Source organism: Dromiciops gliroides, chromosome 1 (assembly GCF_019393635.1).
Source record: "Dromiciops gliroides isolate mDroGli1 chromosome 1, mDroGli1.pri, whole genome shotgun sequence".
In the NCBI taxonomy this organism is placed as follows: Eukaryota; Metazoa; Chordata; class Mammalia; order Microbiotheria; family Microbiotheriidae; genus Dromiciops; species Dromiciops gliroides.
The window spans coordinates 287,098,852-287,121,995 of NC_057861.1; the positions used below are offsets into that span (position 1 = coordinate 287,098,852).

Genomic DNA, 23,144 nt, shown 5'->3' on the forward strand with positions numbered 1-23,144 from the left:
GAGGCAATTGGGGTTAAGTGACTTGCCCAGGGTCACACAACCAGTAAGTGTTAAGTGTCTGAGGTCAGATTTGAACTCAGGTCCTCCTGACTCCAGGGCTGGTATTCTATCCACTGCACCACCTAGCTGCCCCAAGGACATTGATTTTAGATAAATATTTATCATTTTAAGGTAAGCTCCATTTATTCCTATGATCTCTAGTGTTCTTAATAGGAATGGGTGCTGTATTTTGTCAAAGGTCTTTTCTGCATCTATTAAGAGAACCATATGTTTTCTTTTGGTTTTGTTATTCATATGGCAAATTATGCTGATAGTTTCCCTACTACTCATCAGCCCTGCATTCCTGGTATAAGTCCCACCTGGTCATGCTGCATGATCCTCGTGATGTACTGCCTTAAACTTTTTGCTAGTATTTTATTTTAAATTTTTACATCAATATTTAGTAGGAAGATTGGTCTATAATTTTCTTTCTCTGTTTTGACTCTTCCTGGTTTGGGCATCAGTACCATTTCTTTTTCATAAAAGTAATTTGGTAGGATTCCTTCACTTATTTTCTCAAATAATTTATATAGTATTGGCATTAATTGTTCTTCAAATATTTGGTAGAATTCACTTGTGAATCATTCTGGTTTTGGGGATTTTTTCTTAGGAAATTCATTGATGGCTTATTCAATTTCTTTTTCTAAAATTTGGTTCTTTAAATATTTTATTTATGCTGTTAATCTGGGTAATTTTTATTTTTATAGATATTCATTCATTTCATTTAGATTGTCAAATTTGTTGGCATATAATGAGGATATTGATAAGAAAAAAACTCTATATACATCAAAATATTTAAAACAGCACATTTTATAATAAAAAAGAATTGCAAACAAAGTAGAAGTCAAGTTATTAGGGAATGGTTAAAGAAACTGTAACATGGAGTTAGTGGAATATTACTCTAGTGTAAAAAATTATGAATGTTATTAATACATATAATGTAGGAAAAATTGATATGAACTGATAATGAAGTAAGCAGAGCAAAGAAAATACTCTGCACCATGATCACAACAATGTAAATGTAAAGAAGAATTACACATACACACATCAAAACTGAATGTGGTCAAATTATAAGAAACAAGCAATGCTTCAGAGAAGAGACATGAGGAGATATCCCTTCTTTATCCCTTTGCAGAAGTAAGACATCCACAAGTGCTTTGTGCATATTTTCAGAATTTTTCACTGCAAATGTTTCTCTTTATTTCTTTGTCTTAAAATATACAACTTTTCATAGGGAATGGCCCTCTGGGTAATGAGTGGAGGAGGGAAAGAAGAGAAAATTACAGTGATATAAAAATCAATGAAAACAATTTAAACAGAATTACACAGAAATTAATGCAATAGGAACTTGGAGAAGGTCGAATGGTTATTCCCAAACAGTAGTTAGTGATTATTTGCTATCAAGAAGGCCACTTATGTAATTGCCTATAGATCTCTCTTTATATTTCTACTATCTAAAATTTTGTCAATGAGTTAGATCAATGGAAATAACTGGATATGTTTAATCTGGATAAGAGAAGATTTAGAGTAACAAGATTAAGAGTCTTTCAGTAATTGAACAGATATCACATGGAGAAATTAAATTACACATGCCAAAACACTATAGGAGTAACTTACATTATAGATGATGGTTTAGGAAACCAAAAAATGTTTCAGCAGACTCAGCCGGTAAATAAACATTTACTAAGCACCTACTATTTTCCAGACACTGCACTAAGCACTTGAGTTATAAGAAAAGCTAAAAGACAGTCTGAGCTCTCAAAGACCTCAGAGACTAATGAGGGAAGCAACATGCAAAGAACTATGTACAAATAAGCCAAATAGCATGAATTGGATAATAATCAATAGAGAAAAAGCAAAAGAATTAAAGGGGGGCAGGAATGGCTTCCTGTAGAAGGTGGGATTCTACCTGGAATTTGAAAGAAGTCAGGAAACCAAGAGGTATAAATAAAGAGGGGGGGAGTGGGGGGCATGGAGGATAGCCAGTAAAAATGTTTGCAGTCCAATGATGGAGTGATTTGTTCGAGAAAAAGCAAGATGTTCAGTCTCACTTACAATGTTAGTGATGGGGAGAGGAGAAAAGTGTAAGGTGTAAGAAGACTAGAAATGTTAATATGTGTGTAGGGGGAAGGTTATGAATGATTTTGAACTACAAAAAAAACCAAACAACTGATTTTATATTTGACCCCAGATGTGATAGGGAGCCACAAGAGTTTTTGGAGCAAGGGGTGTGACATCATCACACCTGCTTTTTTAGGAAGATCACTTTGACACAGTGAAGAATAGACTGGAATGTTGAAATTTTTGTGGCATGTAGATCAGCCAGCATGCTAATTCAATAGTTCAGGCATGAGGTGATTATGACCTGTACCAAGGTGGTAGCAGTATGAGAGGAGAGAAGGGAATGTACCTGGGAGCTGTTGCAAAGGTAAAATAAGCCTAGAATTCTCTTCAGAATTGTACAGTCTGGCCACAGCATTGTTTCTGAAAAATGAGAGAATTTGGTTCAGTGTCTGCTTCATCATTTTCTTGGCAGAGTTCAACATCATTCTTAAATTTGAGATGCATGTGTCTTTCATAACTTGGGATTGGAGATACTCTACTACACTATGGGGCATCCTTGTTTTTGGAACCTCTTGCTTGCAGGACTTGTCTTTCCTGCTCAACTTGAACACCTACATGACTGGAACTTCAATCACCCAGCTGGGAATGTCCATTCTCCCTCTTTCAAAATGATGATATTGACCCAGTACCAGTAGCTGATCAATGATTATTGACTTTCATTTCTAGGCTACCCCTAGAGAACAGAGAGGAGCAAGATATGCTAATGAATATATGTAAAACTGTTATATTGTTCATTCCTTCAGTCATGTCAGATTCTGTGCCCAGACCCTTCTTTCCTTCACTATCTCTGAAAGTTTGTCCATTTCATATTTGTGAACTCCATGACACTATCCATCTCATTCCCTGCCATACCCTTCTCCTTTTGTCTTCAATCTTTCCTAACATCAGGGTCTTTTCCAATGAATCCTTTCTTCTCATTATGTGGCCAACATATTTAAGTTTCAACTTCAGCAATATTGAACTTTATAACATCAGACTTTCTTTTCATCATCAGCCACATCTGCAGCTGAGCTTCCTTTTGCCTTTGGCCTTGCTGCTTCATTCTTCCCGGAACTAATTGTTGTCCTCTATTCTTCCCCAGCAATATATTGGACACCTTCCAAACTGAGTTCATCTTCCAGTGTCATACTTTTTATTATTTTAATGCTTTTTATTTTAATGCCCATGGGGTTTTCTCAGCAAAGATACTGTAGTGTTTTGCCATTTCCTGCCAGTGGATTATCTTTTTGTCAGAACTCTCCATTATTACCTGTCCATCTTGAGTAATCCTGCATATCATAGCTCACAGATTCATTGAGCTACACAAGCCCCTATACCACAACAAGGCAGTGATCCAGGAGGAATCATTCATAATGGAGGATTAGTCTGAGGAGGAAATGGAACAAAATATAATTTTCTGACCTATTAATTCAAGTTCAAGGTTTTTCATTTCTTTGGAATGAAGAAAGAGTAATGTATATTCCTCTGGTAACTCAAAACATTCATATGAATCCCTTATTTTGAATATTCTAAGGATTTGGTTAGTTTCCCCTTTACTTTACCTTTCCATATATAGCTGCTTAAAATTTGAATTGTCAGTATTTAGGAATGAACTTTACTTTTTAAAGCAATAAAACCAAAACCTGGATCTAGAAAGTTATACCTATAGGGCTCTAAACTATACTTTATTGTCCTGCCAACCTGTAACACCTTTGATTTTCTTCATTTGAATACACTTGACATCACCTAAATTGCATTTTTTCTAGACGGTCCAACAACTCTATGCCTTTTGCTTTTCATGAGTAGATGCCAACTAGAACCAAATGTTTTATTTAGTAGTTTGGTATGTCAAATTGGGAGACTCCCAGGTTTGTTTTTTATGAAATATATGACTTTGGGCAAGTTATTTAACTTTGCTATCTTCAGCAAATAAGTGGATTGAACTGGGTAACTCTTTATAGTTTTCTTTTATGTGAGGCAATTGTGGTTAAGTGACTTGCCCAGGGTCACATAGCTAGTAAGTGTGAAGTGTCTGAGGTTGGATTTGAACTCAGGTCCCCCTGAATCCAGGGCAGGTGCTTTGTCCACTGTACCATCTATCTGCCCCAGAACTAGGTAACTTTAAAAATCTTTTCCATCTCTATGATTCTGGGATTTTAGTATGTTCTGATAATGGGCTTCCTGCTTCAGAGAAATGCTTGTGAAATTCAGGTGAGTTGGAATAATGCCATAAAAAATATATATCTTTGTTTAAACAGGTTTGTTTTTCCAGTACCTAACCTTATTAAAACTACTTAATTCTCATATTAAAAACTCTCTCAAAAAAGTCAAGAGAGACAATAGTTTTTTGGAAGTTATACCTAGATCTCTTCCATATAATGTAATAACTGAATTTTTGCCTTCTCTGTCAAACTCTTTCAGGAAACGGGGATTGAAATTCAGGTCTTCTGTCTCTAAACCCAGAACTGAATATTTTCAAAAGGAAGTCATACGAAGAATCTCCTCATTGTTATTAGTCTGCTCTTTAATATTTCAATCCCCATTTACTTGTAGTCATGCCTAAACATTGCATTGCCCAAGACATTGTAAATAATTTCCCTTGGTGGGGTTATATTAACAGCTTACATTTGTGGAGCTCTTTAAAATGGATAAAGCCTTTTATATACATTTGTAACAGGGGAATTGACCAATAGAGCTCCTTCCCTAACACATGTGCAGTGCTCTATACTGTGGAGCACAAGTAGAAGAGGTGGAGGAATTGGCTTCTACAAAGTCATGATGGCTTGTCATGAAATGGCCTTCCTTTCTAATTCAGAGAACAGGCTGGTATTCTGATTCTTTTAGATCTTTTCACCTTTGGTGAAGAGGAAACTTTAGGATAGGCTGCTGTAGCAGAACTGAGAGGCAGGTAAAAGACTCCCATGGAGTTGGCTGACTCTCTCATACAGAGGCTTACAGATTGTATGCTTCTCTCAAACCATTCAAAAATGAAACATACAATCTGTAAGCCTCTATTTGGAAAGAAATCTCAGGACCTTCCCACATAGGCCAACATGAGCCCCATGAATACGCACCTCTATTATTTGTTTCTCCTGCCCATAAGTAAAGGTATATTGGAGATGGGAGGGACTAGGCAGCAATCTTGTGAGCACCAAAAGGTTGGGAGAGCCAACCGAGGTCTGGAAGCCAGAATCCAAGCCAAAGTTTATATAGCACTGAGGAACAACCTGCAGGATGCAGCTTACCAATAAATCGTACCCAACACCTAAAACTTGCTTTCAGGAGTGACTTCATCCATTGGGCATGGTTGTGGCATGGTGTTGGGCATGGTGTTTTTGGAAGTAAACTTGGCGGGGTGAATACTTTGTAGCAAATTTTTTTTAAGTTTGAGCCTACACTCCTCAGGTATCAAAGTAGTATGGGGAGTGTGTGCCATGCATGGGTGGGGTAATTCTTTACACTTCTATTCTTGCTTCTCAGTAAATGTGCTTTTACAAAAACAAAGAGATGTTATTTGTTTAAGTGATACAGGGACACTAAAAACTGGAAAATTATATCGTTGAGAATTCACTAGAATGGCAACAGGATTAGAGAAGGTTACCCACACCTCTCATTGGTGCCCTTTGAACCTTGAAGTGAGACTTCTAGTCAGATTGCCTCTGGTCTGATTTATCAATGTGAATAAAATTGGAAGGAAACTACTGTTTGGTTCATTGACAAAAGTCAGTTTGGCTTAGTGACAAGACCTCAGGTTTTCAATTCAGTGTACCTAGGTTTGAAACCAGTCTCTGCTATTTATCTGTTGTTTGACACTGGACAGGTTACTTCACCTTCCCAGCCTTCAGTTTTCATAACAGAAAAATAGGAAAATTGAATTGTGGTGGTATCTGAGAAAATGGTGAAGAGGGACTTCATGGTCCCTAAATTTCTAAATTTCTTTCCCACTTGGACTATTGAAGTAGCCTCCAAGTTGGTCTCTCTTCCTCAAAACTTTCTCCTCTCAAATACACCATCCTCACAGCTGTCACTCCCCTACTCAATAAACTTCGGTGGTTCCCTGTTACTTTCAATATCAAATAAGATCAAATAAACTGGCATTGAAAATACTCCACATGGGGCAGCTAGATGGCGCAGTGGATAGAGCACCAGCCCTGGACTCAGTAGTACCTGAGTTCAAATCCAGCCTCAGACACTTAACAGTTACTAGCTGTGTGACCCTGGGCAAGTCACTTAACCCCAACTGCCTCACTAAAAAAAAAAAAAAAAAGAATTAGCTGCTTGGGGGCAGCTAGGTGGTATAGTGGATAAAACACAGGCCCTGGATTCAGGAGTACCTGAGTTCATTTGCCCCAACTCACTTTGACACCTTATTACATATTACTCTCCTCACACTTTGAGGTCCAGCCAAACTGGGTTTATACTTTTCCTAATACATGACAGTCTATCTCTTATTCATTGTCTTTGCACCAACTATATTGTCCCTCTATCTCTTAGAATTTGTAGTTTCTTTTCAAACTAAGTCTAAGCACCACTTTCTAGAGGATTCCTTTCCTAATCAATTAAATTCTAGTGCCTTCCCCGCAAAAATTTGTTGTTCAGTTGTGTCTGACTCTTCATAATCCAATATAGAGTTTTCTTGACAAAGATCCTGGAATGACTTGCAATTTCCTTCTCCAGTGGATTAATGCAAAGCTTCTTAAACTTTGGGTTGAGACTCCATATGGTATCATGTAACTAAATGTGGGGGTCACAAAAATTTTGGCCACAGTAAAAGGTTATGTATACCTTTTTATATAGCGATATCATCAGGGTTATGTAAAAATTTCTTGGATAAAAAGGGATCATGAGTGGAAAATGTTTAAGAAGCCCTGGATTAAGGCAAACAGGGTTAAGTGATTTACCCAGGGTCATAGATATAGTAAGTGTCTAACACTGGATTTGGACTCAGGTCTTCTTGACTGCAGGTCTAGTCTTCAATCCACTGAGCCACCTAGCTACCTCAGCCACCTCCCAAAATTACCTTGTGTTTATTTTGTATATATTCTAAATATAATTCTACATGTACATTTGTCTTTCTTGATTGCATGTAAGCTACTTAAGAGCAAGTACTATTTCAATTTTTGTCTGTATCCCTAGCACCTACTACAATATCTAGAAGATAATATGTACTTAGTAAATGTTTGTTGATTGGTTCATTAAAGTCTAAGATTTTAAAGGTTATATTAAGAATTTTGAAATGAATCAGACTTTTAAAAATGCTCTTGGAGTCATTCACTGAGGAAAATCAACTTTTCAATTATTTATGGTTGACTCCTTTTCAAAGGAACACATTTTAACTGAAACCCTCAAGGTAGAACAGAATACCAAAGGGTCATGAGCTCCCTCATTCCATTCCTTTTAAAAGAAACCACTGCAAAAAAAACTACATAGCAAAAGTGTATGGGGGGGCCCATATGAATAATCAATTTGGGGCTAATTTTCCTTTTTGTTGTTAGTTGTTTTTTATTCATGTCTGATTTCATGAACCCATTTGATGTTTTCTTGGCAAAGATACTGGAATTGTTTGCCATTTCTCCAGATCATTTTATAGATGAGGAAATTGAGGCAAACAGGGTTAAGTGACTTGTCAGGGTCACATAGATAGTAATTATCTGAGTCTGGATTTGAACTCAGGAAAATGAGTCTTCTGGCTTTCTATTCACTGCCCCTGTGTTCAGCAGGAATATCAGGTGGCCTTTAGGCATTACTATGGCTGTGCAAGAAAAAGAAGGCTCTTTCCTCTGTACCAATTCTGCACCCTTGAGCTTCTTTGCCACAGACCTACTGTGGCAGCCAGCAACTGTGGATGCTCTGAGCCATTAGCATCAGTCTGATATTTACTATTTACTAAATGCATTCCAGGAATTGTAGTTTGTCTCTGTCTCTGTCTCTCAATTTTATTGTTTCTAATTTCTATCATTACTCATCTTATCCCCAGCTCATCTGCATTTGTTGAAATTCTAATCATCCTTTAATCACCAGCTTGAAACCAATCTCTTCTATGAAACCTTTCCGGATTCAGCCCAACCAGAAGTCACCTCTCCCTGTCTTGTGCTTCTATCCTGTTTCCTTTGTCCCTATCTCAGACCACTTATCTGGGCACCATGGCTTACTTTCCCTACTGAATTTTAAGTTCCTTCAGTATAGGGAAAGAGCATCCATGTAATGGGGAAAGAGAATTGTATGGAGGCACAGAGACAAAGAACATCTTAAAGTAATTACCACAAAGCCATCTAATGGTCTCACCATTTAAGCCCAGAGCTGTCATACCTGATTTGCTTAATAAAGGCAGAGAGTTAGTTGAAACAGGGCGGGTTGATTCTTTGGAGACCGGACCATGGTATTCTGTAGGTTGAGTAGGATTACCTGATAAAGATTGAGGAAGGGACTAGCCCAGAATAGTTTGCATAGGAGACAGAGCCCCTGGTTATTAGCCTATTGTTTTACATTTATGAGTTCTCTTAATTTAATCTAATTCAATTCAGTGATTATTTTCAAAGCTCCTTCTTTATGCAGAGCAATGTGCTTGGCTCTGGGGAAGTACAGAACATAATAGGTAGCATTTATGTAGTACTGTGCTAAATGATTTACAAATACTGTCTCATCTGATCCTCACAATAACCCTGGGAAGTAGGGGCTATTATTATCCCAGTTTTACAGATGAGGACACTAAGAAAGACAGAGGTTAAATGACTGACTCTGTTTCATGAAGCTATCTAATAAGTATTTGAGGCAGGATTTGAACTGAGGTCTTCCTGACTTGAGGTCCAGTGCTCTGCCTACTGTAGAACCTACCTCCCTAAGAGACCTCAGAAGCCATCTAGTCCAATCCCTACTTTTTACAGACGTGGAAAGTGAGGCCCAATGGGATTAAGTGACTTGCCCAGTACTTAGTGCTGTCCCAAATAATACCTAGCACATAGTAGGTGCTTAATAGATGTTTACTGTCAATCACATAAAGTAGTGTCACATAGGCAGTAAGCATTGGAGGTAGGATTTCAACCAAAGTCTTCTTACTTCAGAGCCAATGTTCTTTTTATTGTACCATGCTGCTATACTTCATGTTCCCATTTGATATGGTTATTCACTCTATCAATGAAAATTAAAACACATATACCTAATCATCTTCATGAAAGGGAACATGGAAAATATATAGAGTACTATATCTGGAGTGAGGAACAGTTGGGATTGAGTAACAACCATGATACATCTTGGTTATGAGACCTCAGAAAAGTCAAAGCTCTGAACCTCAACATTTGGATTACACACTGTAGAGAACACAGGATTTGGAGTCAAGAAGACCTGAGTTCAAATCCTACATCAGACACCTACTATCTCTGTGACCCAGGGCAGGTTACTTAGCTTCTCTTTGCCTCAGTTTCCTCAACTGTAAAAAGGGGATAATAATTGTACCTACCTCTCAGGGTTGTTATCAAGATCATAGGAGATGATATATTTGTATATCTTTTAAAATTTTGAATCATCATGTAAATATTATTACTATTATTTCTATTATTTATTAGCTGATGGTCATCTTTCTAGTGATGAACCTCTCCTAACTTAGCTAGACTCCAGCATAAAGTTTGTTGCTAGGCCCATACTCAAAATCTTTCCATCTTATGGGAAGCAGGGCAAATCTCTGCCCATGATTAGGCAAATCCCTGAGTGGTATAGAAAAGTACCACCTGGTACTGAGAAACTCAGGTCCATGTTTAGAGAACAAGCATGAATAAAAAAGCTAGGTCAGGTAAGTACCAAAATATTTATGGCATGTTTATATCTGAGGGACCAAAATAAGAAGAAGGTTCAATGGCAGAAGAGGCAGAAGAAATTGTCCCCCAAAATGGCCTTTTGTCTGGTTGCTCCAAATTCTCCAAATCCTTCATTCCCTGCCTCTTGCCCTAGTCCTGGGCAGGATCTGCTGAACCTCCTACTGACTCAACTGCTAGATAAAGGAAGGTGCTACCAGAGCTTTTATTCTATTGGTAAAGCCTTGGAGAACCTAGGCCTATCTCTTAACCAAAATGATAAAAGGAGGGCTTTAGAATTGGCTTTAAAATATAAGAAATAACTTCACATTTTCTTTAATAATATAACCCTATAAAAGATGATTTTTAAAATATTTTTGCTACCTTGGATTTAAATTATTTCACTGGTGGTTTATGTAGGCTACTTATTTAATTCATCAATTAATCAATAAGCTTTTAATAAACATTTACTATATGTGCCAGACATTGTATACACCATTTATTTTTGCCTTCCCAGGTAGCACTGATGAATTAAGAGGGTGTTCTTTGGGTCAACATAGGGATGCTGGCACAATTGGAAATTATATCCTTTTCCTCCTTACCCCTAACAGTATGATCATTATTCCTTTAGAACATATGCTCAAATATTCTCCAGGTGAAATATAGTGAAGATCATTGCATCAACAAACTAGATACATGCTAGCGTATCTTAAATCAGTTTATAAACTTGTCAACAGTACCTGTTTCCTGGATTCTTTTTTTTCCACCCACCGCATAGTCTATATTTTGTTGGTGACATCACAACATGTATCAGCAGCACTTTTGAGGACCCACTCCTTACAGATTGTGCTAGAATTCTGATCGCTGGTTCTAGCCGAGCCTAACCCTGAATACGTTCCAATGTGCATCCTCCTAATATGGGACTCCTGGCTGCTGGCCACAGCTGCTGCTGTTAGATTCCTCCTGGCCTCTGTACTGTGCCTCCACTCTGTTGCTCAAGTAGCTGAGCCATTCTCTGCTTGAAATAATTTCAGCTATAGGCTTCTAAACCCAAAACAGATGTTTGCCTGGCTGTTCTTCATTTTGTCATGCTGCTTCTTGAGTGTCTCAAAATTATTCAGGTACTGGACAACACTGCTACATTCTAATTCACAAATGCTTTCTTTAGCCAGATGTGTGTATGGGGAGGATGGGAGTGAGTTGTTGCTTAGCTGGTGGGAGGGTATGAGTGAGGAAAGTGAAGAGGAGGCTGAAAAAAAGTGTATTTGGGAAAGAGGCAGGGAGACAGAGAGAGACAGAGACAGAAGTAGACAAAGAGTCAGAGGAAAAGAGAGATACAGACACACAGACTGATAGAGAGGCAAGCAGATAGAGGAAGGATAGGGAGAGAGAGAGAGAGAGAGAGAGAGAGAGAGAGAGAGAGAGAGAGAGAGAGAGAGAGAGAGAGAGAGAGAGAGAGAATATGAAAAGAACAAAGAATGACAATGGGAGACTGAGAGCAGTGACTTAAGCATCTCTGGCATTCATCTCCTAACTTAGCTGCTTATATTCCACTTGGTTCCTTCGTCTTTTAAAAAATAATATTCTCCCCTCTCCCCTCCTCCCCAACACACCTAGACATACCATTTGCTTGATTCCCCTGATTCAGCTCTCAGGTCATTCATTGCTTATGTAAAAGAGCCTGCTTGCTACCCAAGCAGCTGTGTTTTCCCCCAAGAAATAGCCCCTTTCCAGAGCCATCCTCTTTTTGCACGGGAACCAGTACCAAATGAACCAGTCACAGAAAAGGTGGGAAGCCCGGGGAAAAAAGGGGGCGGGTCTTTTAGAGTTTGCACTTTGCAAGCTGTGGGTGTGACTCCATTTCCTCACCACCCATATGAAAAAGGTCGCCACCCAATCAGTGTGTTTTCTTTCCAAAAGCCCCTCCTCTTTCATTTTGGCTCGGGAGAGACCCTTCGAAAGCCTGCCCTTTCTGTACTATGCAGCCTGTGACATATAAAAGCTGTTAGCAGCTCCTGGGGCTAGCCGCGTCAAAACTAGCAAGATTTTTTGCTCTTAGACGGTTTGTAATAAGACACACTCCTCCTTAGAAGGGTTTATGCCACAACATAGCAAAGAACTTGTTTAAAAAATTGGAAGGACAATATATTCATTTTGGCATTGCTCAGAGGTAAGCCATTTAGCTGAATGAGTCTGTTTTGCATGCATTTATCCTAAAGTAGTTCACATTTGTTTTTCTTGAATGAAATTGAGATAGAATTATAAATTTTGTATATATTTGTCACTTTCTGTGCTTGTGCTTGTGACACAACATCCATACATTTACTGAAGATAACAGAAGCTGTTTCCTGAGATGTTGTTGTTCTCAGTATCTGGATGAGATTGAGTTCCTTACAGATTGCCCACTTACAACCAAGTGCCCAACTGGGCACTTGGTGCCCTAGATTATGTGTATATTCACACATTGTGGGCAAATGATTAGCCACACATCTGAGTGTTATACTATGCTGCCTTATTCATCTGAAAGTTCATCTTGGGTTTCTTCATCCATTAAAGCAACATGGGCAGTAATTATAGGCTTCCTTCTAACAGTTATTTGAAAAAGTCTTTTGGATTGCAGAACATAATCAAGTCAAGGAAAGCTCTCAGAGGAGAAATTTGGGTGTAAAAGCATGTGTTCTGGCACATTTTCCCTCTTTCACAAATAGACCCTAACTCTCCCTTCCTATTTCAAAGCAGAGTAAACCCTGTGGCTTCTCCCCTCCTCCATCCCAAGATGATAGCAATCTCTGCTGTCAGTGGTGTGCTCTTGTTCTCCCTTCTCTGTGAAACAAGTGCAGTCGTCTTACTCAACGCCACTGACTCATCCTCGCCAACCAATAACTTCACTGATATTGAAGCCGCTCTCAAAGCACATCTGAACTCAGCGGATCTCCCCAAACCCAGGAAGAAGCGATACATCTCGCAGAATGACATGATCGCGATCCTTGATTATCACAACCAAGTTCGGGGCAAGGTGTTTCCACCTGCTGCCAACATGGAATATATGGTAAGAGGGTTTCTCTGGGTGGGAACAGAGAACGTTCTTGGTAGGGATGCCTATTTTTAATTATCAGAATCTAGGAGAATCAAAACATCAAGTCAAGGTGATGTTTTTAAGTAGGAAAGAGAGGTGTATTTACAAAGTGGTTATCTGTTAATGATACCATAGAATTACAACTGCAGATATTACTGGGATATTCTATGACTGTTGATAATTCATGATAATGCCTCAGAACGTGAAGGGAAAGAGGATATTCAGTAAGGTTCTTGAACTTGTCAAGAGCTATGAAAAACCTGGAACTTGGACATGAAATATTGACACGTGTTGACTTCATGATAATGATTTTATTTCTCTTCAGTTACAGTCTTAATTTGAAAAAGTTTCCTTAATAACAACATGCTTCAGCCGACTCCAGTGTGCTTGTCTTGCCTTTCTTGGCTAAAGCTCTTTCTGGAGAGACTCTATTGCTCTGCTAACAGACCGTGCCCGTTATTTCCTTATTATGGCTTAATGCTTTGTCGTTCAGATAACAGCTCAGTTAGTGAACTTGTAGATTGTTCCAACCTGCAGTGAATAAATACTTTGGTACTCTCCTGTTAAAAATAGGCTGTCTGTGTTTAAATTGTTTTACCTAGCAAGTGAAAAATTCAAGTTGTTTTTAAAAGAATAATCACATTTCTTTTTTTGGTTTTCAATGAATAATGTTTCAAAACTTGATGTTTAATATTATCTTAAATGACAGCAGCAGGGAGTCAGCCTTTGGGCACTGAAGACATGAACCCAATGCCCAGAAGTAAGTGCTGGGGGCAATAATAATGATAACCATTCTTAACCTAATCATGTGGAAGTCTTTCAGACCTGGTCCTAATCTGCAATTTCAGATAGTCTTTTATACTTGATCAACTGGAGAAGGCAGTGAGGAAAAAAATAGGTCACATTTCAAATATAGAGAGTCTCTGTTCTTTTAAGTTTTTCAGGTCACTTAAGTTTCTGCTCCTTTTTGATTTCTAAGAAAGGATAATCTGTGGTCACACTAGTTTGGGTTACTGTCTTTTAAAAATTTAATAGGAAAGGTACCAAAATGAGAATGTCTCTAACTTAGCCAACAAGTATCTACAGAAATAAGATGTTCCTACAAGGGGAGGACAAATTAATTCATTTAATTATTCTATTTATTTATTTTTCTTTAAAGCATCAACATCTGTGAAATGAGGATGATAATAGCTCTTACTTCCCAAAGCTTTTATGAGAATCATATGAGATCACTATTGGAAAGATCTTTGCAAACTTTAAAGTGTTATATAAATGTTGCTGTTTATTGTTGCTATTCTTGCTGTTCTCCATGAAAAGGGAACTAAGAAAGCAGATTTAATTGCCTTAAGGAGGCAACTATGGATGAAAAGATTTTAAGAATTGAGAGATTTAGGAATTGTTGAAGGAAAGACCATATTCACTTGACTTCCCTTTTATCCTATTGTCTCGGGATGGGAAATGTCCTTGTCCTTGGGGAACACATTTCCTTTTACATTTTATGTATCTTGGCATCAGTGGACTGATTGCCCAATTTTTCCACTCACATATTTGCAACTTCTCAGACCAAAGCCTCTTGCCCAGACTACCACTCCTCTTTAAGTACTCTCTCCTAACTGGAATGCAAGCTCCTTAAGGGTAAGGACTGTCTTGATTTCTATTTTAGCATTTAGATTTTGAAGATAGTAGATTTAGACTTTGAAGATAGTAGGCATTGCATAAATTTTTCATTCATTTGTTTTTACATTTATGGAATTCTGGAGAACACTGAAGTGCTATGGCATGAATTTTCATTCTCTCTTTGCATGATGGTACTCAGAAGTGATAGGCTTTATTTTAAATTTTATTTTATTGCATTCCTATAGTTTATTTAGATGCAAAATTTCTATTCTCAAACCTACATCAAGAGCATGATGTCTGAAAAACTGGCAATGACTGAAGTCTTATGATACCTAAGGTGTTTGTAAAAGGAACTATTAAGTCATGTACTCTAAAAGGAAAGTGATTAGGGAATCTCTAGGACCACTTTGCAAAATAATGTATCATACTGTACTACCTAAAACCCCCCAAACTGGCATTAATATTACCTATAGAGAATCAGGTTGCTCATGGCTATACACTTCCTTTATCAAAGCTGGCAGATGAAATAATCAAATCACAGATATAAAGGATATAAGCTGAGAATGGCCTTAGAGACCCTGTTATAATTTTTCCATTTCATAGCTGAGGAAAGTGAAAAGATAGGTTGTCACAAAAATAGCAAGTGACAGATTCAAATGTAGATCATTTAAATTCAAAATCTGAGATTATTTCCACTATTCTACATTACTTTTCAGTTAAAGGACATCTTGAAATATAGAAGTCCAGTTGGCATTTCTCACCATTATTTACTCTTGAGTAGGGAGAGGAAGGGGATGGGAGGAAGAGATTGGCCTTATGTGATCCTTTTATATTTCTCAGAACCCCAAGCACAATGCTAGGCATACATAGATACTCAGTAAATTCTTGTTGTTCAATGCCTTTTTGTCAAAGGTAAACAAAGCCAGCTGGGATAGGTAGGCCCTGGACCTATCATTTCAATGATATAGGGAATTCAAACATAAGGAATCTTCCTAGATTGGAACCTTCTCTAAGAAAAGTTGCTCAGAGGACCAATATATTAAGTGAATTATCCAGGGTCATAGCTAGTATGTGTTGGGGGTGAGGGGACTTTAATCAAGGTCTTCCTAGCTCCAGGGTCACCTCTCTGTATGTTACACCATATAGTTTAGGTCAGGGCTTCTTAAACTTTTTCCACTCATAACTCCTTTTTGCCAGAGAAATTTTTATGTGACTCTGGGTATATAGGTATATAAAATAGTTATATGTAACCTTTTAATATTGCCAATTTTTTTGCAACCCCCACATTCAGTTACCCAGAGTTTAAGAAGCTTTGGTTTAGGTGATGTGAAGTAACATGAAAGTTCAACCAGTTGTTCATAAGTTATAAAGCTTTAGTAGATTGACCAAGTAATTCAACCAGAACACAGACTGTTACATTATACCGTCTGCAGATTTTGAATTTGTTTAGGCAAAGCAAAGATCTTTAGAAGGTGTAAAAGAATAATCTGTCTGTAGAAGTTTGGTGGGTACCACCTCTTTAAAGGACATTGATCATACCTACAATCATACCTACCAATGCTGCCTCCCAATTCTAGGTTCAATTTAAGATTTCAGTCTTTATTTTAACATTAAAAATTGTGGCATACTATGAGCTATGTGATGATCTGATCTGTTTCTAAATACTCTAAAAGTTTACAACAAAGTTTGGCTCACTGGGAGTGCTTTATAAATATTTGTTGAATGACTCACTGACCCTTTCCTCAACTGGCTGCCTTTGTTTATTGATTATCACCTGCCAAGAAGTAGAAGGTTCTTTTTTGTCCAGAACTTAATATAATAACAACAAGATAAGTTGAATTAGTTTGAGATCAACTGTCACAAACTTTAATCACTTTCCCCTGAAGCTTTTAGCATTCATCATGGAAGTCATTAAGATGCTAAAGAATATATAAATCCTATTTCTTTATAATGGATATAAATCAGCATTGAATGAATCAAAACTGCTACATGTTTAAAAAAAAGCAGAGCAATTTACAAGTAAAAATAAAGCTATTTATCATAGTGTAAATGCAATACACCAAAATTGCCTTTGAAAAGTATGACAGTGGGATTTTTGTTTCTTGGCATTAAGGTGCTGAAAGAGCCTGAAGAATATATTCTCTAATCTACAGGTGAGAAACAGGTGTAGATTTAGTTTATTGGAGGTCATTTAAAGATATTGAGATGCAACATGGCTATGGAAATTCATTCTTAGCACATTTAATTAGAACTAATCGAGTTTCTTCTACAAAAAGTGGGAATAAAGTAAAATGTTTACTTAGTGATCATGTTCTGTCTTAGCTTTCCCATCAAAATTTCATTAAAATAAAATATTTTTAAATGGATTAAATTCCTACTCTTTTCTAGGCATTGTGGAGACATGGAGGCAAACACAAAAATAGTTACAGGGCACTTACATTGTTCTTGAGGGAAACAAAATTTGCATGCATAAATAAATACAAAATGTATGCAAAATGAATATGAGCTAATGTGGCCTGGAACACTAACAGTAATGGGGAAGATCAGGAAGGTCTCGTGAAAGAGATGGTCTTTGAGATGAGCCTTGAATAGAGTGAGGAATCCAAACAGAGGTAGGGATGGAGAAATACTGGATATTCCATGCAAAAGCTAGAGGAAGAAGGAATATTATATTGACTTATTTTTTTTTCAGGACAATGAAGGTTAAGTGACTTGTCCAGGGTCACACAGCTAGTAAGTGTCAAGTGTCTGAGGCCAGATTTGAACTCAGGTCCTCCTGAATCCAGGACTGATGTTTTATCCACTGCACCACCTAACTGCCCCAAGAAGGAATATAATATAAAGGGAAGAGTAAATAATTTAATTGAGTGAGAATATAAAGTCAGTAATATGAGCTAATGCTAATATTCATTATATGTGACACATCTGCTCCCACCTCACATGAACCTCTGGCTTATGGTTTTGTTTTGTTTTGTTTTGGTTTTTTTAAGTTAGTTTAGTAAAGTGATAAAAAGAGTTCAGGGGTTCAAATAACTAAAGCCTAAAATCAATATGTTATGTATCAATGAATGGAGTGACCATACCTAAGAAATCATAGATTTTTAAAAAATATTGGGGATTTTATTCATAGACATGTATATATCATCTATGTTTATATGTGTTCATATGCTTATTTCAAATCTACAGTGATCTCCTGATCTCTTTGTGAGGATATCCCTTCCCCCAACCAATGCATATTGCAATGCACTCACTTTCTCCTCCTAAAAATTTCTTACCCATTGCTTTAGTTTTTCAGTTGTGTCTGACACTTTGTGACCTGTGGACCATAACTGTCCATGAGATTTTCTTGGCAAAGACACTGGAATGGTTTACCATTTCCTTCTACAGTGGATTAAGGCAAAGACAAGTTAAGTGACTTTCCAAGATTCAACAAAGCTGGATTTGAAGTCAGGTCTTCCTTAGTCCAGGCCCAGAGCTGTATCCACTGAACCATCTAGCTTTCTCTTGTCCATAGTCTTCTGCACATCCTTTTGGCAGAGGACCCACCCCAATATGTTAGATGTCTTCTAATTATCTTAACATTTTATTCATGAGGCTGCCATTATACTGCTCACTATCCATCTGCCATTACTTTTTTATACTATATGCTTCGCTTACCTACTTTCCTTATCATACATGTCATAAATAATGTCTTTCACTTCTCATACCAACATTATAGTTGATAAAGTACAGACCACTTATGCCTACTTTCCACAATTACATGGGTGATATACAGTTGTGATTGTGTTATTGCTCATAACCCTGTAGTATCACTTGAATAATATGAAGAAAGAGCAGGAGGAGGAGGGAAAAGAAGAGGAATAAGAAGAATTATTCACAGTTTACAGATGGAGAAATTAAGTCTGAGACTTTGTCTAGGGTCACACATTTCTTAGTGTCAGATACAGAATCTGAATATTGCTCTCCTCATCCAGATCCAACTTTCTTTCCACTACACCACACTACCCTCTACTGACCACATCCCAGTACATCTGAGACAATAGCTATTCTTTCTTCCCAAGAGTGCAATTTAAACCACAATCCAAATAGAGAAATAAAACTAGTTGGCACAGTGCTTAGAGTGGAATCAGGAATACCTGAGTTTAAATCTGACCTCAGACACTTCCTAGTTTTGTGACATTGGACAAATCACTTAACCTCGGTTTGCCTCAGTTTCTTCACCTGTGAAATGGGGATAATAATAACACCTACCTTCCAGGGTTGTTGTGATGATAAATGAGATAATAATTGTAAAATCATTAACATAGTGCCTGGCATATGGTAAATACTATATAATTATTAGTGCTTAGCATCCTAAATTTTACGTTAGAGAGACCTGGATTCATATAATAGCTGGTGGGGCAACTGGTTGGGGCAGCAAGATGGCACAGTGGATAAAGCACCAGCCCTGGATTCAGGAGGATCTGAGTTCAAATCCATCCTCAGACACTTGACACTTACTAGCTGTGTGACCTTGGGCAAGTCACTTACCCCTCATTGCCTGGCCAAAAAAAAAAAAGAAAAAAAACACATATAATAGCTGGCATTTTTTATGTAACTCTACAAAGTGTTCAGAAATACTATCTCATTTTAGCATCCAACAACCCTGGAGGCAGATTTTATCTCCATTTTATAGATGGGGAAACTGAGGCAGACAGAATTTAAATGATTTACCCAAGATCATTCAGTTAGTAAGTAGCTGAGATAAGTCTTCCTGATTCTAGATCAAGCACTCTATCCACTAGGCAACCTAGCTACCCCTAACCTTCATGTTCTGCTTTTGTTTGTTTGTTTTCTTTTCTTTGTTTTGTTTTGATTTTTTGTGGGGAAGTGAGGGTTAAGTGACTTGCCGAGGGTCACACAGCTAGTAAGCGTCAAGTGTCTGAGATTGGATTTTGAACTCAGGTCCTCCTGAATCCAAGGCTGGTGCTCCATCCACTTTGCCACCTAGCAGCCCCCATGTTCTGCTTTTGACACTTAATTCTCTGTGGACCCAAGGGCAAGCCACTTAACATCTCTGATCATCAACATCTTCATCTATAAAATGTAGTGTCTACTTTATGAGGTTGCTGTGAGGATTATCTGGACAAAAACAACTTTATGCAGACTTAAAAGCAAATTATAAGAGCCAGTTATTATCTGAAAATTCATAAACATATACAAAAGAGACACTTGTAATTGGGTCCAAGCCACCAGTTTATTTTATGTGAATTATCATATGCAGAGTTTTACTGCATTGTACTTACCATAGCCTCTTTTGAGAAATGGAAGGGAAAAGGAAAGGGAAGAATGCCAAGCTATCAATTTGTACTAAATCACCTGGAAGTATGATTTGAATTTATTTTTGAATGACTGAATGAAAAATACTTTAAAATAACATTAGAAATAACCACACTGATCTACTTGCCAGGGATGAGTAGTAATAAGTTACAATTTACGACTGAATACTTACAAAGTGACTCCCAAACCAATCCCTGTATTTCCCTAGTATGGTAAGGAAAGTTAGATATCAAAGTAGTTAGCTTTAAGCCTCATCCAATGATACAAACCTCATCTACTACCTCATTTGTGTGTTAGATGACACTATATTATAATTTTGGAGGCTTGGGCGCTAGCCCTTACTTTTTCTCTTTATGGTCAAGTTACTTCATACTTCTAGGACTAAATTTCCTGATATGTAACAGGGTTGGATTAAGGATTTCAGTGCATGATAGTCACATTGTTAGAATAGATACCGGGGCAGCTAGATGGTGCAGTGGTTAAAGCACCGGCCCTGGATTCAGGAGTACCTGAGTTCAAATCCGGCCTCAGACACTTGACACTTACTAGCTGTGTGACTCTGGGCAAGTCACTTAACCCCCATTGCCTAAAAAAAAAAAACAAAAAAAAAAAAAACAAGAATAGATACCAAAGTCAATCTAGTCAAACGCATAGGAGTCCCTAAGTGACCTTCATCAAGTTTCTGCTTTGAGATCACATAGAACTAACTCCTTTGGTAGCCCATTCAATTTTTAGACAACTCAGTCTTAGAGATGTTGACTCAAACCTTATACTGAGTCAAAATCTGAGTCCTTCAAATTGCTTCCCATTGTTCTGCTCTCTGGGACCACGCAGAGAATGCCTAGTTCCTCTTCCATATGATAACATTTTCAATATTTCTAGACATCTATCATAACTCCTCAAAGTCTTATCTTCTCTGGGTTAATTATCCCTAGATGCATCAACAGTTCCTCTTTAGGCACAGCAACTCTAAAATCCCATCTTGCCCTAATGAACTGTGACCCCACAAGAATGAGGAGCAATAATCCCCCTTTGACTTTAATGTGGAAGAGAATAATGAGAGTCTTTATAGAGTGTGAAATGTTTTATAGTTTATATAGTGAAGGATTAAATACCAGCCAAAAACATCCCCCTTCTGGAAGATTTTCATCCTTACCAAAATTCATACAAAATATAATGTCCACAGACTGGGCATTTACACTTATTTGGGTGTGAGAATGCTTTTTTCCCTCATCGTAGGCATGAGAAATTTAAAGTGTCAACTCTGAAGTCTTTCCATAAATGTTTTCACGACCACTAGAAAGTCTCCTGAGACTTTTTGCCAAAGAGCAATGAACCCGGAAGGATCCCTGACAGGAAGGCATTTCTCCAGCACATTCAGAGCTCCACATTCCTGTTCTACATAATGGAGAACCTTTTCAATGCCTTGGCTAGAAACAGAGACAGGGCACATTTTTCAAGATTTTTCATCCAAGGTACACATTACTTTGACTAACTTGCACATGAATGGAGAAGGTAGTAACCTTGAAAGCTCCCTATTTTTAGTCAGCTTTCCACACACAAAGCCAAAAGGAGACAAAGTTGTACTATTTTTCCCAGCTGTGAGATGGATGCTAAAAAGGTAAAAGGGGGGGAGCTAGGTGGCACAGTGGATAAAGCACCGGCCCTGGATTCAGGAGGACCTGAGATCAAATCCATCCTTAGACACTTGATACTTACTAGCTGTGTGACCTTGGGCATCATTTAACCCTCAATGTCCCCTCTCCCCCAACACACACACACACACAAAAGGTAAAATGTGCAAGCAAACTCTAGGGATCACTGTAAACCCATGGTTTCACTGGTGGTACAAGAAAGATGAGATTAAAAAGTACCCCAAACATATGATCCATAGCAATGAATTCATTACCTTCATGACTTAAGGTTCTAGTAGTTAATTCCGCATTTGAGTTCCACAAAGTTGTCAAAGTGTTTTCCTTAAGTACAAGCCTAAACCATATCACTCTTCTTCCCAGTAAACTTGATGGACTCCCTATCACTTCTAAGACCAAATAGATTTTCTTGTTATTTTGTATTTAAATTTAACCAGTCATGTCTTAATTGACAAATTGAATGGTCTTTACTTGAACCTCATCCTTCTTGACCCTGTTGAGCATTGTTAAATGTCTTCTCCTATACATTCTCTCTTCTCTAGTTTTTCATTATACTCCTCTCCTGCTTTGCCTCCTTTCTATGTAAGAGCTTCTTCTTGGTCTCTTTTGCTGGATCTGTCTTTTTTTGCTGGATCTTCAATACTATCACTTACCTTGGGTTTCCCTGAAAATCTGCCCTGGGACCTTTTCTATTTGCCCTCTCTACCTTCTCACTTGGTAACCTCATAAATTACCAGGAGATCAATTCTCATTTCTATACAGATTTTTCCCACATCTATATACCCAGTCCTAATATCTCTCCTAAGTTCCAGTTTTGCATTACCTATCACCTTTTAGACATCATGAAGTGGAAGTCTCATAGGCCTCGACTTCACCATGACCAAAATGGAACACATCTTTACACACCAACTCTACCCTTCTCTCAACTTTCCTATTTCCATAAAGGGTACCACCATCCTCTTACTGAGGCTCACAATCTTTGTTAATACTCAACACACTCACCTCAAATATCTACCTTGTGTAGTCATTTCTACTTTCACAGTATTTCTCTTTAAATTATCTATTTAGAATTTTATTTTCCAAATTGCATGTAAAAACAAATTTAGACATTTTTTAAAAAAACCTTTGTGTTCCAACTCCTCTTCCTCCCTCCCATACCCCCTCAAGAACTCAAGCAATTCAATATAAGTTATACATGAGTAGTCATACAAAACATCTCCACATTAGCCAAGTTGTGAAAGAAAACAGACAAAAACAAAACCAGATTAAGGAACTATCAAAAAAATTATGCTTCATTCAGTTTTCAGATGCCATCAGTTCTTTCTCTTTAGATGGACTGCAATTTTCATAACTCCTTCAGAGTTATCATGGACCATTGCATTGCGGAAAATAACCAAGTCATTCACAGGAGATCATCTTACAATATTGCTGTTATTTTGTATACAGTACATGTATCAGTTCATGTAGGAGTCTGCATCAGTTCATGTAGGACTTTCCAGGTTTTTCTGATAACATCACTTTCAGAATATTTCATGTATAAGCCCTCTTATT

General features: G+C 37.6%; 1 protein-coding gene across 1 annotated transcript in view; it reads left to right on the plus strand.

The window, feature by feature from the left end:
- Positions 1-12,690: 12,690 nt before the first annotated feature.
- Positions 12,691-23,144, plus strand: part of PI15 (peptidase inhibitor 15) — a 50,368-nt gene continuing 39,914 nt past the window's right edge. The window contains exon 1 of the mRNA XM_043977998.1: positions 12,691-12,978. Coding sequence (XP_043833933.1) covers positions 12,706-12,978 — 273 coding nt within the window. The 5' untranslated portion in view covers positions 12,691-12,705. The remainder of the gene's footprint in view (positions 12,979-23,144) is intronic.